At 35.8% G+C, this 14881-nt stretch overlaps 1 protein-coding gene across 2 annotated transcripts; it reads left to right on the plus strand.

The window, feature by feature from the left end:
• Positions 1-1892: 1892 nt before the first annotated feature.
• LOC106870784 (transmembrane 6 superfamily member 1) lies at positions 1893-14875 on the plus strand. 2 transcript variants are annotated; one of them, XM_014916981.2, is made up of 7 exons: positions 1893-2855; positions 5945-6146; positions 8372-8454; positions 12098-12234; positions 13513-13596; positions 14036-14125; positions 14391-14875. In XM_014916981.2, exons 1-7 carry the CDS (start codon positions 2669-2671, stop codon positions 14811-14813), a joined length of 1206 nt encoding a protein of 401 aa, XP_014772467.1. In that variant the 5' UTR covers positions 1893-2668; the 3' UTR covers positions 14814-14875. The 2 variants fall into 2 exon arrangements, with proteins under 2 accessions (XP_014772467.1, XP_052829282.1); XM_052973322.1 differs by lacking the exon at positions 1893-2855 and adding an exon at positions 3070-3197.
• Positions 14876-14881: the final 6 nt, after the last annotated feature.

Raw genomic sequence — 14881 nt, forward strand, 5'->3', positions numbered from 1 at the left:
TATATATATATATATATATATATATATATATATATATATTAGTAAGTGGGGCAAAATGAGTAATTTCTGATTTTTGGTTATTTTTTCCCTATCCGTTTGATATTATTACATTACAAGTATTGCATTACCATTTTGTGTTGCTACATTACACTTAAGAGAAAAAATTGGTCAGTATAGTTGTTGAAGTTGAGAGAGTCTGAAACAGGTGGCAGGTCCTCTTTTTCAAGAAATTTTTCTTAAGTTTCAACCCAATTGTAATTGAGGTTACTAATAAAATATTTGGATAATTTTTGGTGTTTAACAATCAATATTCTTTTCTCTGTTGGGTTCCAAGTCAATTTTTTTCCCCCCACACTAATGTCTAATTTAATAATTTTCAATTTTCAAAAAGAAATGTTGTCTAAACTGGGGCAAAATAAGTAATGGCTAATTTCAATAATTTCTTCTCTCTAACTGAATGGTGTGTAAATATATCATGAAGAGAGACACTCCAGCAGATCAATGAAGAAACTATAGAGAATATTTTATGATGAAAGTTTTGATTTAATTGAAGATTGGTATTCAAGCAGTGTCTCACATATCCTAGTGCCCCAATAATTACCGGTATTAACCTGAACTTGTAACCTGGATAGAGTAGCTGTAGATTCCTCAATAGTTCAGTGTAGGTATCAGGTGGAGGGGATCCAGGATTTCTTTTTGGGTGTTGCCGAAAAGCTTCGAAAAAAATACTATATGAAGTGGGAATCGCAATTCGTAACAAACGGACCCATTTTTATGTATTCTAACTTAGTTGTAGCAGATTATATCCATATGAAACAGAAATGTTGTGTAACTTCAGGAAATAAACCTTGGTCCCTGTTCTTTTGGTGTCAGCTCACCTATAAAGGATGTTGCCCGGGTAACTAGAGCAATACCCTTGCATCTGCCACTGGGTATTTTCTTTTTTGTTGATATTTAGCTTTATGTTAACACCCTCTGAGCAGCTAATTTCCACAACTGTACACAGTTTCTCTTTTCTTGTGTATGTATTTATCTACGTATTTATATCTTCTCTTTCCCTTTTTAATTTAGAGTAAATTTTGACTGGTCACCTACTCGATAGCAAGGTTGTAAAGAAAAGTATTTCGTTTTAACAGTTATACTTTAAATTTTAAGAGGGTTTGTGTATGTATATATGCACGTATATGCGTTTGTGTATGTAAATTGCCTTGTAGTATTAAGGTCTATATTTCTTCTGGCTTTTTACGTTCTGGGTTCAATCTCTACTGAGATCGGCATTGCCTTTCATCTTTTCGAGGTTGCTAAAATAAGTACAAGTTGATGTAATCGATATACCGACCCCCTTAAAATTGCTGACTTCGTGCAAAAATTTGGAACCATAATCAAGGTCTGTAGAAGGGAGATAACTCGGGCAAAACTAGCCATTTGATAAATTAAGCCCCACGTTTGAGTCGATATATAATTGACTAAAAATTTTGAAGGTAGTGCTCCAGCATGGCTAGGGCCCAATGGCTGAACTACTAAAAGAATCAGCATTGAAAATGGGTGATTTTTATAATAAAATCGTCAACTTTTTTTTTTATTAAGAATTCTGAAAATAATACTAAAAGATAAACGTGTTTTTTTTAAATCAATACAATGTTTAGAAAAATTGCTTTTCTATATACTTTTCATATGTATTTAGAGGCATTTAACATAAGTTCACCATTTTACAAAATTAAATTAGAAAATTGGACAAAACAGAACACAACTGAAATTTTTTTTTTAAATAAGCAGGCAGCGGACATAGGAAAAATATCTAAAAATAAATTTTATTTGATCTTGCTCTCAATTGAATAACCTCGTTTCAGGTGTATGTAATACAATGTTTATTACTTTAAAGGGTCAAGTGTTTGAATAATGAGCTTCAAAAGTTACGAAATATTCTTGTAGCTACTGCAGTCAGGTAGCATTGCCGATTGTATCTACTTTGAACTAATTTTGACCAATCAATCGGAACATCTGAAGAGAGGATTGTTTAGTAATTTTCAAGTGCATCGAGACTCGAAAAGGAAAAAGAAAAAAAAAAAGATTTATTCTGTTTTTAAAAGTTACTTAATTGTTGCTATTTCATACAAAAATACCAATTCGCTTTTAAAAACTGCTTTTCCTATATCCTGCGTTGCTTAAGCTGCCTCAAACAGCTCGGCAAATGTCACTATTTACTCTCCCTAGTGGGTTGATCTTTCAAAAACAAACCAATTTGCAATTCTGAAATACTCTACGAGTCTTTATTTTTCTCTCAAGATTCACACTAGCATAAAACTATTTTCCTTAATTACAATTCACTCCATCTCTCGCCCCGCCTTCTTTCTCTCTCCCCTCTCTCATACACATTATTTCTTTCTCTCTGTCTCTCTCTCTCTCTCAGCTCTCCAATTCACCCGCACTTCTTAAAACTGCTATTCCGAGAGATAACTTATTTCTTTATGAATCCAGAAGCTGCTGCTTCAGCAAATCAAAACTAAATGCAACATGACGTTTATTTGTTATATCTGGAAGGACATCAACGAAGAAAAAGATTTCTGTTAGTTTAAATAATTTTAACGCAGTAGTCAATTGGATGACAGGGTTAACTATTCTAGAAGCTTATATTTCCACTTGTTCTGTTAATCTCTAACAACTCGGAATGTCGGCAATAGTTTTTCTATCATCGTTACTGGCAATTCCCACTTCTTATTGCCTAAACAATATTTTCACAGTGCGACAACCTTTGTTAATACTTTTCTGCGGTATATTCGTCCTTTCTGTTATCATTGGCATTCCATATCTCTATATACGAAACCGGCGAAATGTTACAGATCGTTTCTTTTATGGTAAGTCACCTTGAAACTTCAATCAACGTCTTTTTTATGTAATTTTTATTAATCTTTTTCGTTTTACCCCTTTCAGCTGTTGTCTTCCTAAAGTTGTTTACTTTGCCGTCAAAATGTTAATTAACTTATAATATACTTCCTCTCTCCACCCTCTGCTAATCACAGACACAGTTAAGTCCCTTGCAGCTCTTCGATCAGTTCAGCTAAGCTTCCTCGGCAACCACTGAATCAGGTTAATTACAAATCTGTGACCAGATTCCTTCGGAAATTCAACTGAATATCCCTTAAAGTGTATTCTGCTTAAAAACAAATACAGAGTATATCTTGGATAGTCCGTCGAAAGTAAGAAACGCGTACACCTGGTGTTTAGGGTTAGGATTAAGGTTAGGGACTTTTGTTACACGAAAACAGGTGGTGTACGTATTCTTTACCTCTGCCTTTAGTCTTACATATACTGACTGAAAAATCAATAAAATCGAACGCTTGGCATGTTTACAGATGTGGGTTCGTATTCCAGTGGGGAGCCTTCAATCTTTTTCTTTCCCAAAGGGCTTTTCAACCTTATATTTACATGCTGGTATTTATAGCTTAATGTACTATGAGATCCACTGTTCCAAAAAAGAAATTAAGGTTGTTGTTCGAACGCCTTTGATTAAAGGGTTGACATGTTGATAACTTTCCTGTTTGTGTCAGCCAAAAGTTGTTGATAGCCCCTTAGTCAAGCTACATTAAACAGATTTGATTGAAGGTTTTCTAGCAATTGGTTAACCTATCTTTTTGCCTGATTAAGACTATTTTATCCAAAGAATCCCCTTTTTAAGGCATTAGAGTATGAGTTACTGGGATTTGGCTGCTATTTCTAGCATATTGAGCGACCACATGTAGCCGCGTTAGTTGGCTTCTATCCACGAAATGCAGAGCTTATTGGTGTACTAAAATGAAAAGAAGCCATCCCTATGCAAGTGTGCCTCTGCCCAAATTTGCTTCCTCATAATTTTCAGAAAAATTATTTTTTTAATGAAATTTACTACAAAGCCCTTTCAGATGGTTTGTCTTGTACTTTAACTACTCGGGTTCTGTTGACGCACTTATCTTTCCACCTCTCATCATCCTTGCTGTGTCCATTCTTCCAGGCCCTACCTTAATCACTATGCCCAGTCTTTTCTCCCCTAGAACACTGGGGTTCTGGTATCTCTCCTGCAGGTATTTATTGTGTTAATCTCACCAGTCTTGAAAGGTTCTCAAATGCGATGACCACTGCACCTTCCTTTAGACTCAGCAAGTAAACACAGAAGTGGGACGTAAATCAAGTTTCACCAAATTCTTAGTTGTTTTAGCTCCAGGTAAACGTTGATTGAACAGACAGACATTTGGTCACAGGAGTTCTAGCTCTTTATGACCATCATGGCATGCATTGTCCACTATCGACTTCTTTAAATTGGTAGAATGCAATTTGGAGATCTGGCTGTTATTTTTAATAGGACAGACGACTGCATAGAGGCTCTTTTGTTTACTTGTCTAATACTAAATATAGAATGAGACCTGATTTCTCTATAGCAGTCTTTTGTGGGTAGGGATGTAGTCAATTATAATGACAGCCAGTTTGTGACTTGTATCTGTTTATGTAACATTGGTATATCCAATTATGCTACATTGCTATATTTGGTGGCTATTTAAGCAATGAGTTGGATGTGGTGTTGAAGAAGAAGCAAGATCTGAAATATGCTAGACACCTATTGCCTATTTTTCTATCTTCAATCATATTGTTTACATAGATGTGTTTGTATATGAAATGCAACAGATCAGTGCTGGCTCTAATTTCTGTAGAATGTCTGTAGAGATAATTTTCAATAGTGAAATAATTTATCTACTAACACTGGTGGGGTACAATATTGACTTCTAAGCCTTTAATATACTTGGTTAGTATTCTATGGTTGCAAAATGAAATATGGTGCCCCTACCAACAACTAATATATATATATTCTGTTTATTTGTATGGCGTTTAAACTTGGAATGTAAAAGGTATAGACATGATGGTGTGGTTAAGCATTTTGCTTTGCAAACCAGGAAATCACAATGTTTGATTCCCAATGCAAAGCATTTTCAATAAGTATCTTGTTGACTGCTTTGTGAGTTTGTTAGATAGCAACTGTGTAGCTCTTCTTGATTATGTATATAAAAGTATCAAAACAGTCAGAATCCTTAGCATGGTAGCTGACGAAGACTAAATTTTCAAATTCTAAAAAAAATTTCTATTATCTGTTTTATGTGTTTTTGCTGATTGTGCCCATTCTTCATATATAAATTTATGTATATATATGTGTGTGTGTATAATCATTGTTATTTAACATCCGCTTTCCATTCTGACATGCATTGATGGTTTGATAGGATCCAGTAAACCGCAAGGTTGTGTTGAGTTCCAACGTCAGCTTTGGAGAGTGAGAATAAGAGAGGAAATATATGAGAGAGAAGCTGCACTCCTCTCTCTCACACACACACATAATATATATATATATATATATATATATATATATATATATATATATGTGTGTGTATGCACACACACACATTGTGCTTCCAAATAACAATACTGTCTGTGGTATTTACATCACTCTGTGCTTTCAAATGGTAATACCCTCTGTGTTATTTACTCCACCAAAGTTATACACACTGTCTCTTTAGCCATTCTTTCACCAAATGTGATCTAAAGTAGAATAACTGAACATTATTAAGCATTTTGTCAGAATCTCTACAAATGCTACTGTGCACCTTCTTTCATGTGTGATAAAATTACCTGCACTGGTGAAATTGGTGAATACGTTTCTCATCAGCCATCCTACTTTGTGTTCCTGTCTTCAGTTCCTCTGACAGTAAGTCTATTTGAGAGAGACATGTATCCTGTCCAGGGAGATATTAGTCTCTTCCCTGATCAGCTTCAACAAAACAAGATAAGCCACAGCAGCCATAACAACCACTATGATTTAGACAAATTGTTGTTTTAGTCTATTATGAAAGTTCTTACTGTTCTTGTTTTGCTTAAATTAATTATAATCTTTATTCTTTTTGGTTTTTTTAATTTCTTATTTCAGTCTTGGGAATATTTACATTCAGCTCTGTAATTGATTTGATCATTGCTTTAGAAAACGATGGCGTTATTGACGACTTCATGGAATTCTACTTAAGAGAAGGAGAACCCTACTTGAGAACCTCTCACGGCACAATGATATGTTATTGGGATGGCATTGCACATTATGCCATGTACCTGGTTATGTTAACAGCACAATCATGGAAGTAAGAATTAACCTTATATATTTGATAGAAACACTAGTTGTGAATGGTTGCACGTGTTGATGAATCTCTCTCTCTAACTCTGATCCTTTAAATGACTGTATGAAAATGTATTTACTTAAGTGCATAAGATACCAGGGAACAAGCTGAGGGGCCAACGTATCAGCCTTCTTTCCTTTCGTGTGAATTCTGCTTCTGATGGAGTAATAGTGGGACCATCGTGCCATACAGCTTATCTTGGGCTTTTAAACTTGGTGGAGGTCCATCCCTCTGCTGGTCTAAACACAGTTGGTTTCTTCCCGAAAGAAAGCAACAGCATCAGAAGAACAAAAGATGAACTGACCCACCCCTACCATATTCTGTCCAATGGTGAAGTCATGTGGCTATTCAATTCACAGTCATAAGATCATGGATTCAGTTCCTAGATTGGGCAGCACATTGTGCCCTTGGACAAGACACTTTACTTCATGTTGCTTCAGTCCACTCAGCTGTAAAATGAGTTACATCTGTTGCAGAGTGATGCCTTGCAGACAATTGACCCCCCAAATCTTGCAAATACAAGAGGTGAATGGTCCTTAATGGCTACAATGCACTGAATAAGGATGATGACGAGATGTCCTGTGGCTGCAAACACCTAAACATAAAATGGCATAGTTCACCTAATTTTAAATGGCCTAGTTTACCCCACCCTTACCCAAACCAGTTCCTCTAATTATAGATACATGCTACTGGTTAAAGACAGCTCACCGTTTTGTATAGTGACTACACTAAAATTTATGTTTTGTTAACATCAAGTGCTGAATTCAATACAAATAGTATAACTGAAAGAGATAATGAATGAGGTTTTAAATGATTAGAAATAACAGCCACCTCAAATTACATTCTAATATCTTTCAAAAAATATGGAAGATCACATTACATAATGTGATTCTGGATACACTATGCCTGAATCCAGCTATCTATTTAAAGCTACATACAAGGGGCGCTGAAATGTTCCTGGCTTTAAGGGTATCGCAAAAGTCCTGGCTGGAGGCCCAACCTTCTTAGTCCTTTTACAGGGCTTAGAAAAACTAAAGGGCTGCTGCAATATGTGTGTGAATCTGAGAGGGGAATATGTTGAACAAAACCACAATTAACTGATCCTCCTGTATTTTCTTTCACCCAAAGCCAGGTACTTTTCAATATCCCCTCGTATGACTATGGTACATCTATCCACACTTACAGTTTACATTTCTACTCTGGAATCTCCATCTTGTTCAGAATATTGATCTACTGGAAGCTATCCAGAGATGTGAAATCAGATGAATACTCTCTGTTAGTTATTTACCATATCCTTGGATGTGTTGCTTCTCTGGACAATGAAATACTAAAGCTTTGACATTTAGCAGCTGATATGGTAGAAGCCTGCAAGATTATCCACCATCTTTCCAACAATTTTGACCACCTTTTTGAATCTAGTGTCTCTATCATCTGTGAACACAGTTATAAAATCAAAAAATAGCAAACATTTTTCCTTTCTCAGAATTGTTGAAAAAGAGATTAAACTATCCATATCAGTTCGTTAGTTCTCAGAACACTGTGTGCTACAAAAATTCCATGCTTCCAGGAATTTACCAACACACTTTTCACTTGCCTATACACTCTTAACTCTTTATGGCTCATTCACTGCCTGATATGGTTGGTTTAAATGCCTGGTATGGCTGTTTTAAATGCTTAGTGGCATTTCTTCCAGTTCTTTACATTCTGGGTTCAAATTCTGCTGAGATTGACTTTGCCATTCATCCTTTTGGTATCCATATATCAAGTAGCAGTTAAGCACCAGGTTTATGAAATTGATTTCTTCCTCCTCTCAAAATTGCTGGTCTTGTGCAAAATTAGAAAGAATTATTGGAACATAAGTACAGCATATAATTATTATTGCCATAATTCTGAATTATGAAATATGGTACAACACACTTGAACACACACACACACACATACAGATACAGCAATACACTTTCCTGCTTGCTGTGTGTATGTCTATTTCATTCACACACACGTGCATGCACAAATACTTGACTACACTTTCCTGTTTTGTTTTGTATTTTGTGTGTGTATGTGTGTGTGTGCCTGCCTGCCTGCCTGCCTATCTTCATACATTGACACACACACACACACACACACATACACACACATGTACACACAATGCTGAGAGATAATTTAATGTATATTTTTTTAATATATTCCAGTCAGAATTATCGAGAAGTTGGTCTGTATTGGGTCGGTTCTATTGTTCATAGTATGTTCATCCTGCTTCCTGGAGGTGTTATTGGTAAGTATGTAGGTGTGTGTGTACATCTGTTTTTGTGTGTGTGTGTGTGTGTGTGAGGAGTATGTTTACTTGTTTCTATGAATTATATCTGTTTTTTGTGAGCATGTTTCTGTGATTGTGTCTGTGTGTCTTAATGTCTCTATGAATAATATATTTTTAGATGTACTCAGCATTGATATCAGTGTTGAGGACACCAATCAACTTATTGCTAATTACTTGGCTCTGATATCTTTATTAGTCTTCTATAGAAATTTTGTTAAGTCTCTGGGCTCTTTTGTTTGGTTCCAGTTTACTTAGCAGGCAGTATTAGAAAGTCTTGTACAAGAATGCCACATTGAATAATGTGAACCTAGATGTATTGTGTCTGGGTAAAATAGAGAAAATTGCTATTTCTGGGACACTTTTGAGCATAGGTCTGCTTGTTCAGGGTTTACCTGGGGCTAAACAACAACATCAACACATTAGCATGTCCTGTTTTGGAGAGTGGTATTTATTTATATCAGAAGAGAAGGAACAGTGCTCATGACCCTTATTAGAACCAACAATACTGTAGTCCTGGGTATTCTTGGAAAATATAGAATGGTTATGGTTTGAATTCCTTTGACCATATGAACATGGGTCAGCTGTATCAAGGCAGATCTGAGCTTCAACAAAAACTACAGCACCAACAACCTTTTGTTAGTATAGAGAACAGGTTAAACTTGTCTCAAAAGTAACCTTTCACACTCGTGTGTGTATTTATATATATATAATATATACACAAAAGTATCCTTTAACACTCATGTGTTATATATATATATATACATATATATACATATACACACACATGTGGTTGTTATATATATGTATATAAATATACACATATATTTATATATGTATATTGTGTTCTACATATGCTTTTTTTTTTAACTGACCTGAGGAATATTGCTTACATAGACATAGAAGTGACCTTTTTCTTTTCTGTTGCAATTTTGTTATGTCTAAATCCTGCATTCCTTCTAATTGGTAAAGTAGAGGCCAGAAGACAAAATTGTTTATAAGAGACACAGCTGCGCCTGTTGTTGATGTTGCAGTTGTCAGTTCAAACAAAAAAGTAAACTTGATTTCCTGTCATGATTGAAGTTGTGACGAACATAGTGGGGGAGGAGGAGAAGGAAGAGGAGAAGGAAGGGGAGGAGGAGTGTGATTGGCAGATGAAGAGCAGAAAGAAGAAAATGTATTCCTTTCAGTGTATTCATTATTGTTGTCGTCATCTTTTCGACGTCTACTTTTCCATGCTTGCATGGGTGAGACAGAATTCATCGAGACAGATCTTTCCGTGGCCAGATGCTTTCCCAGTCACCAACCCTTACCGGTTGCTAAGTCAGGTCATATTTCCCCATGGCTAGGCATATCTTTTATGGAAGATTGGAAACAAGCAACATCTCTTGCATGATGGTGATGCTAATTTAGAACCATCGCATGATGTCATGATAAGGAGACATGCACATGCGTACACACACACACACACAAAGAGACAGACAGATACATACATACACACATAGGTAGGCAGGCAGGTAGGTGCGTGCGCGCTCACACACACAGACACAAGATGAACTTCTTTCGGTTTCTACATACCAAATCCACTCACAAGACTGGTTGGCCCAGGGCTATAGAAGACACTTGCCCAAGGTGCTGTGCAGTGGGAATGAACCTAAAACCACACAACTATACTTGCACCTAACTAGAAACTAAAATTTTATACTGTTCTTAAACTCTGTAACTTTCATGTTTCAACTCAGTATATTACTGGTACAGGACCATTCCGTGGCAAAGTCATTAGAGAATCAGCTAGAAAGCTTTGCTATATTTGTTCTGGCTTGCTCTGCTCAGAGTTAAAATCTCACTTAGGTCAACTTTATCTTTCATCCTGTTGAGGTCAATAAATAAAGTAAGTAAAGTACCAGTTAAGTACTTGACTGGTTGATTCTTTTATTTTTCTCCCACTTTTTCTCTGGAAGAAATTGGCTGTGTTTAGTTAGAGAGAGAGTGGGGTTCTTCTGCTGCACAACAACGTCCGCCCTCATATCGCCAATATGAGCAAGGAAGCCATTCGAACGCATGGCTGGGAAGTGCTTCCACACCCGCCATACTCTCCTGATTTGGCACCAACGGCTTTCCACCTCTTTTGGTCTCTTTCAAATGCTATGCGCAAAGTTTCGTTCAATACTGATGCAGAATTGAGAGCTTGGTTGGATCAATTTTTTGAGCCGAAATTGGGTGATTTCTACCAATGAGGTATTGAAAATCTTGTTGAACGTTGGGAAGAAGTTGTAAACAACAAGGGTGAATACATTATTAATTAATTAGTTGTTATTTTTTATTAAACCTTTTAAAAACTTTCAATTTAAAAAATGGTGGGAACTTAGTTGCCAACCCAATAGATGAAATTTATATACACATGAAGTACAAAGTGGTTGTTTCCTCTCAAGCTCGTAATGTAAGAGAAATGGAGTCAATTGTATTGTCTTTACATTTCTGACAAACAGTACAAGGATGTAAAGTTATAAAAACTTAATTTATTATCTATTGCTATTTAAGCTACTTATCTTTCATTTCATATTTCTTTTCTTTGTGGATGTGAAAAATCATAGCTGATCTCCTGTACCTCTCATCATAAAAGATCAATCATAATCAATCTACTGTAACTCCCATCATGAAAGAACAATCACAGTTCAATCAATCATATTCAAACTGCTATAACTTTCATCAGGAAACTGCATTCGGAGTCAAAACGACAAATAAGAGACATATTGTGAGAATGGGTCAGGGGTTGTGATATGTTGGTGTGTGGAAACTTGTATTTCAAATGCATGTCTCCCCCCGCCCGCCCCAGCACTTCTTTTTACTCAGAATGTGAATGTAGATGGAACACTGTATGTGTGGGTAGCATGCTACTATAGTACAGATTTGTACTTTCTGAAACATGAGCTGCGGTCTCGAAACATTTCTGACAAGGAAGTCTAACTATTGTGAAACAACAAAACTATGTGAAAAATGTATGGTTGCCATGAAAGTTTGTTATAAATTGTAAGGTCTAGAATTTATAAAGTGTCAGGTCAGGACAGGTATGGAGGCATGTGCTGTTGCATCATGTTACTGCACACACCATTTGTTGGTATCTGTTCAGTATCTGCTTGGTAACCCTCTGAGCAGTGTCCCAGATAGTTCCCATCTCCACAAGATACTTCCTCGTCTACCATGACCATGTGGTATGTGGTTGAGCAGAATGAGCTATCACCACCAGCTGGATTACCAGAGAAGAGAACATGGTATGCAAGATCCAACTTGGGAAACCAAGCAATATGATCAAACAGTCTGAGGTGACACTCCCGAATCATACAAGTAACAGGATGCTTCCCAGTCTCTGAGTAGAGTCATTGGTTGGATTTTGGATTAGCCCATAACCCCTTGAAGTAGCCTGGTACTAAAAGGTTTCAGGTAGTGTGATTCGAAATGTCTGATTTAGATGTTACTAACAAGTCTTTTCACTGGTTGCCTCAAAGCTCTAAATTTTGTTAATCTGTGTAGGTCAGTCTTATTTGGTGGCATTCAATTAATTTATTAAAAATCTAAATATCATTTTAAATTTGTTTATTCACAGGTAAATATCCCATAAAGTGGGTAATCTTCTTGAATGTTCCATACTTGGTTATTCCAATTTGGGTCGGTGTCAATCTGCTTCAGGACCGACCACGTGTTCAAGTACTTAACACAGATGGCAATCAATCTTCAAAATGGGTAAGTGTAATATGCTTATTGCTCTGTTGTTATTTCATTCTCATTAATTCCTAATTTGACAATAATTAGTTTTCATCTGAGAGGTTTGGCTTCCTAAATAATAATAATGATAATAATAATAATGATAATTATAATAATAATAATCCTTTCTATTATAGGCACAAGGCCTGGAATTTGGGGGAGGGGGATAGTCGATTATATTGACCCCAATACTCAACTGGTACTTTATCCATCCAATAGTTCTTGAGATATTTTGTCCACAGACAAACAAACAAGATGCCTTCACTAAGGCGGAGGTAATAATTTCAATAATAATAATAATAATAATAATGGTTTTAAATGTTGGCACAAGGCCAGTAATTGAGGAAGTGCAGTAAAGTTTATTGACTCTGAAAGGATGAAAGGCAAAGTCAACTTCAGTGGAATTTGAACTCAGAACATAAAGGCATACAAAATGCCACTGAACATTTTGCTTGGCACATTAATGATTCCTTCAGCTCACTGTCTTAATAATAATAGATTTTAGTAGTTTTCTAATTACCATAATTATTTTCTGTCCTCTTTTTCATCATTTTACATAATTCTATCCTTGCTATCATAGACCGTCTAGTTTGACACGACCTGACCCCTCTATTTTATTGCAAACTTTTGGGATAGGTCTTCAATCCAAGGATAATTTGTTCCCACCAGTCTCAGAAGCTGTGAAAAAGGTCATGGTCATTGCCTTTCTTCCTCTTGACTGAGCTATTAACCTTTTGGCATTTAAACTGGCCATATCTGTCCAAAATATTCTGTTTTATCTCTAAACTTGTCAGATCTAGCCTCTTGTATCTGTCCTGTAATTCTAAAAATAACCAACCATATTAACAAAATCTCAAAACTACAAAATGATGCATGATTAATCCAAAACAATGTGAATAAATAAGAGTAACCTGAATGCTAAAGGGTTAAAAAAAAGGGGGTTTAGTTAAGAGTTTTGCATGAAGGAGTCTAATAGACATCTTAAACCATTTGTGGAGTTGCTAGATTGATTGAAACCAGCAGAGTAAAGTTTGTGTAAGGGTATAATTTCATGTTGATATCTGAATTTTGAACTTGTATCATCTTTGTTTAGTAGTGAAATACCTTAATTTCTTAAATGCAACATATTTGATTTTGAGACAAATTTTATGATTGTTTCTTGTGAAACAATCTTAACAAGAGAGATTGCAGCATTATATAAATTAAATATTGCCATGATATATTCATTGTGTCTAACAAAAATTCTTTATTTTACAGGCATTTCTTAAAAAAGATCCCAAAGCTATCCTTTTTCTCATCTATTTCTTGGGTGCAAGTTTTGTTGCAGTTTTACGTGCTTTTGTAAGTAAATTTATGTTTAAATAATTTTTCAATATTCACTCTAAGGCAAAAATAGCTAGTCACTGGTATCCAACTGGACAACCATTGCCTCTAAATCAGTGTTTCACATAAAGCTTGGACATCAGATCTGAAAGTGGAATAAATGCCATGGCAGACGTACAGTAGATGTTTTTGACTTTGCCTGTTGGCCTTCTACCTCATCGCTGGACACTTTCCTTACCTACTATCCTCATTGATATTATCAACTGTGGTTTGAATGTAGCTGGTTTTCCAAGATGGTATGGTTCATGATTTATCCCCTTGCCTGAACTTGCTATCCTTGTGCTAAAGTTTGAAATCGATTTTTTTTTTGTTCTGCTTTATCTGTTTCCTTGTCATGTTTCTAACAATTGCATGTATATTATTTCTTTTTCTCTTTCCCTCTTTCTCTGGTCTAAAGGCTGTCCTTGGTGGAGACCACATTTTCAAGTCCTACTTGATTAATATGGAACCTTATTTGATGGACCCTTCAGCTTTCCCTAAAATGCAAGTAAGTTATCTCACAGAGTTTTATATTTCCTTCATAATCATCATCATCGTTTAATGCCCGTTTTCCATTTTTGCACGCTAATTATACTGTCAGCTCACCATCTTCATATATAACTAAAGATTACAAGACATTTAATCTGTTGCTCTGTTATTTCTTCTACTTGCTGCTAAAATGTGTTACATATTTCAGTTTATGATGCAACTAGCTTTAGCTATTTCATGTTTCCTTTTTTTTAAGTCTTTCTTTTGTGTGTTTATTTTTCCAGATGTTGGTTTATCTGTTCTACTTTTTGCCATATTATATATCCATGATAGTCTTCCTTCTATCGACACAAACATCTTTAATTAGTTGGGTCATAGATTTCTCGTTCATCCATGCCGGCGCTGCAGCTCAAGCCCAATTCTCTCACATTGGATCCTCTCTGCATTACCGAACGCCTTACAGTCTGCGAGTACCACAGAAGACATCTTACTGGTTTACCTTCTGGGGTATTAATCTCTCATTGCTTATGGTACCACAACTGTTTATGCTTTACTGCCAATCCAAAGTCGTGCCAATCGTGGAAGAAGAAGGCCCTGATATAAAAAGATCAATGGCCACGATGAACAGTCAAGAATCGCTGGACGCTATTGACCGACTTGTTGAGAATGCAACCAGAAACAGAAAAATTGCTTTACAACCTAAGTGATGTTAAAAGTAAAGGTTTTTGCTATCTTAAGACATTCCATTTTCAGCACAATTTCAATGACATTTTCT

The sequence above is a fragment of the Octopus bimaculoides genome, chromosome 15, assembly GCF_001194135.2.
Source record: "Octopus bimaculoides isolate UCB-OBI-ISO-001 chromosome 15, ASM119413v2, whole genome shotgun sequence".
In the NCBI taxonomy this organism is placed as follows: Eukaryota; Metazoa; Mollusca; class Cephalopoda; order Octopoda; family Octopodidae; genus Octopus; species Octopus bimaculoides.

Excerpts from the sequence above, each read along its gene's own strand:
- LOC106870784 (XM_014916981.2), top strand. The coding sequence starts at position 2,669 with ATGTCGGCAATAGTTTTTCTATCATCGTTACTGGCAATTCCCACTTCT. Across the intron at positions 6,147-8,371 it reads TTAACAGCACAATCATGGAA|TCAGAATTATCGAGAAGTTG; the intron begins GTAAGAATTAAC and ends AATATATTCCAG. Across the intron at positions 12,235-13,512 it reads GCAATCAATCTTCAAAATGG|GCATTTCTTAAAAAAGATCC; the intron begins GTAAGTGTAATA and ends TTTATTTTACAG.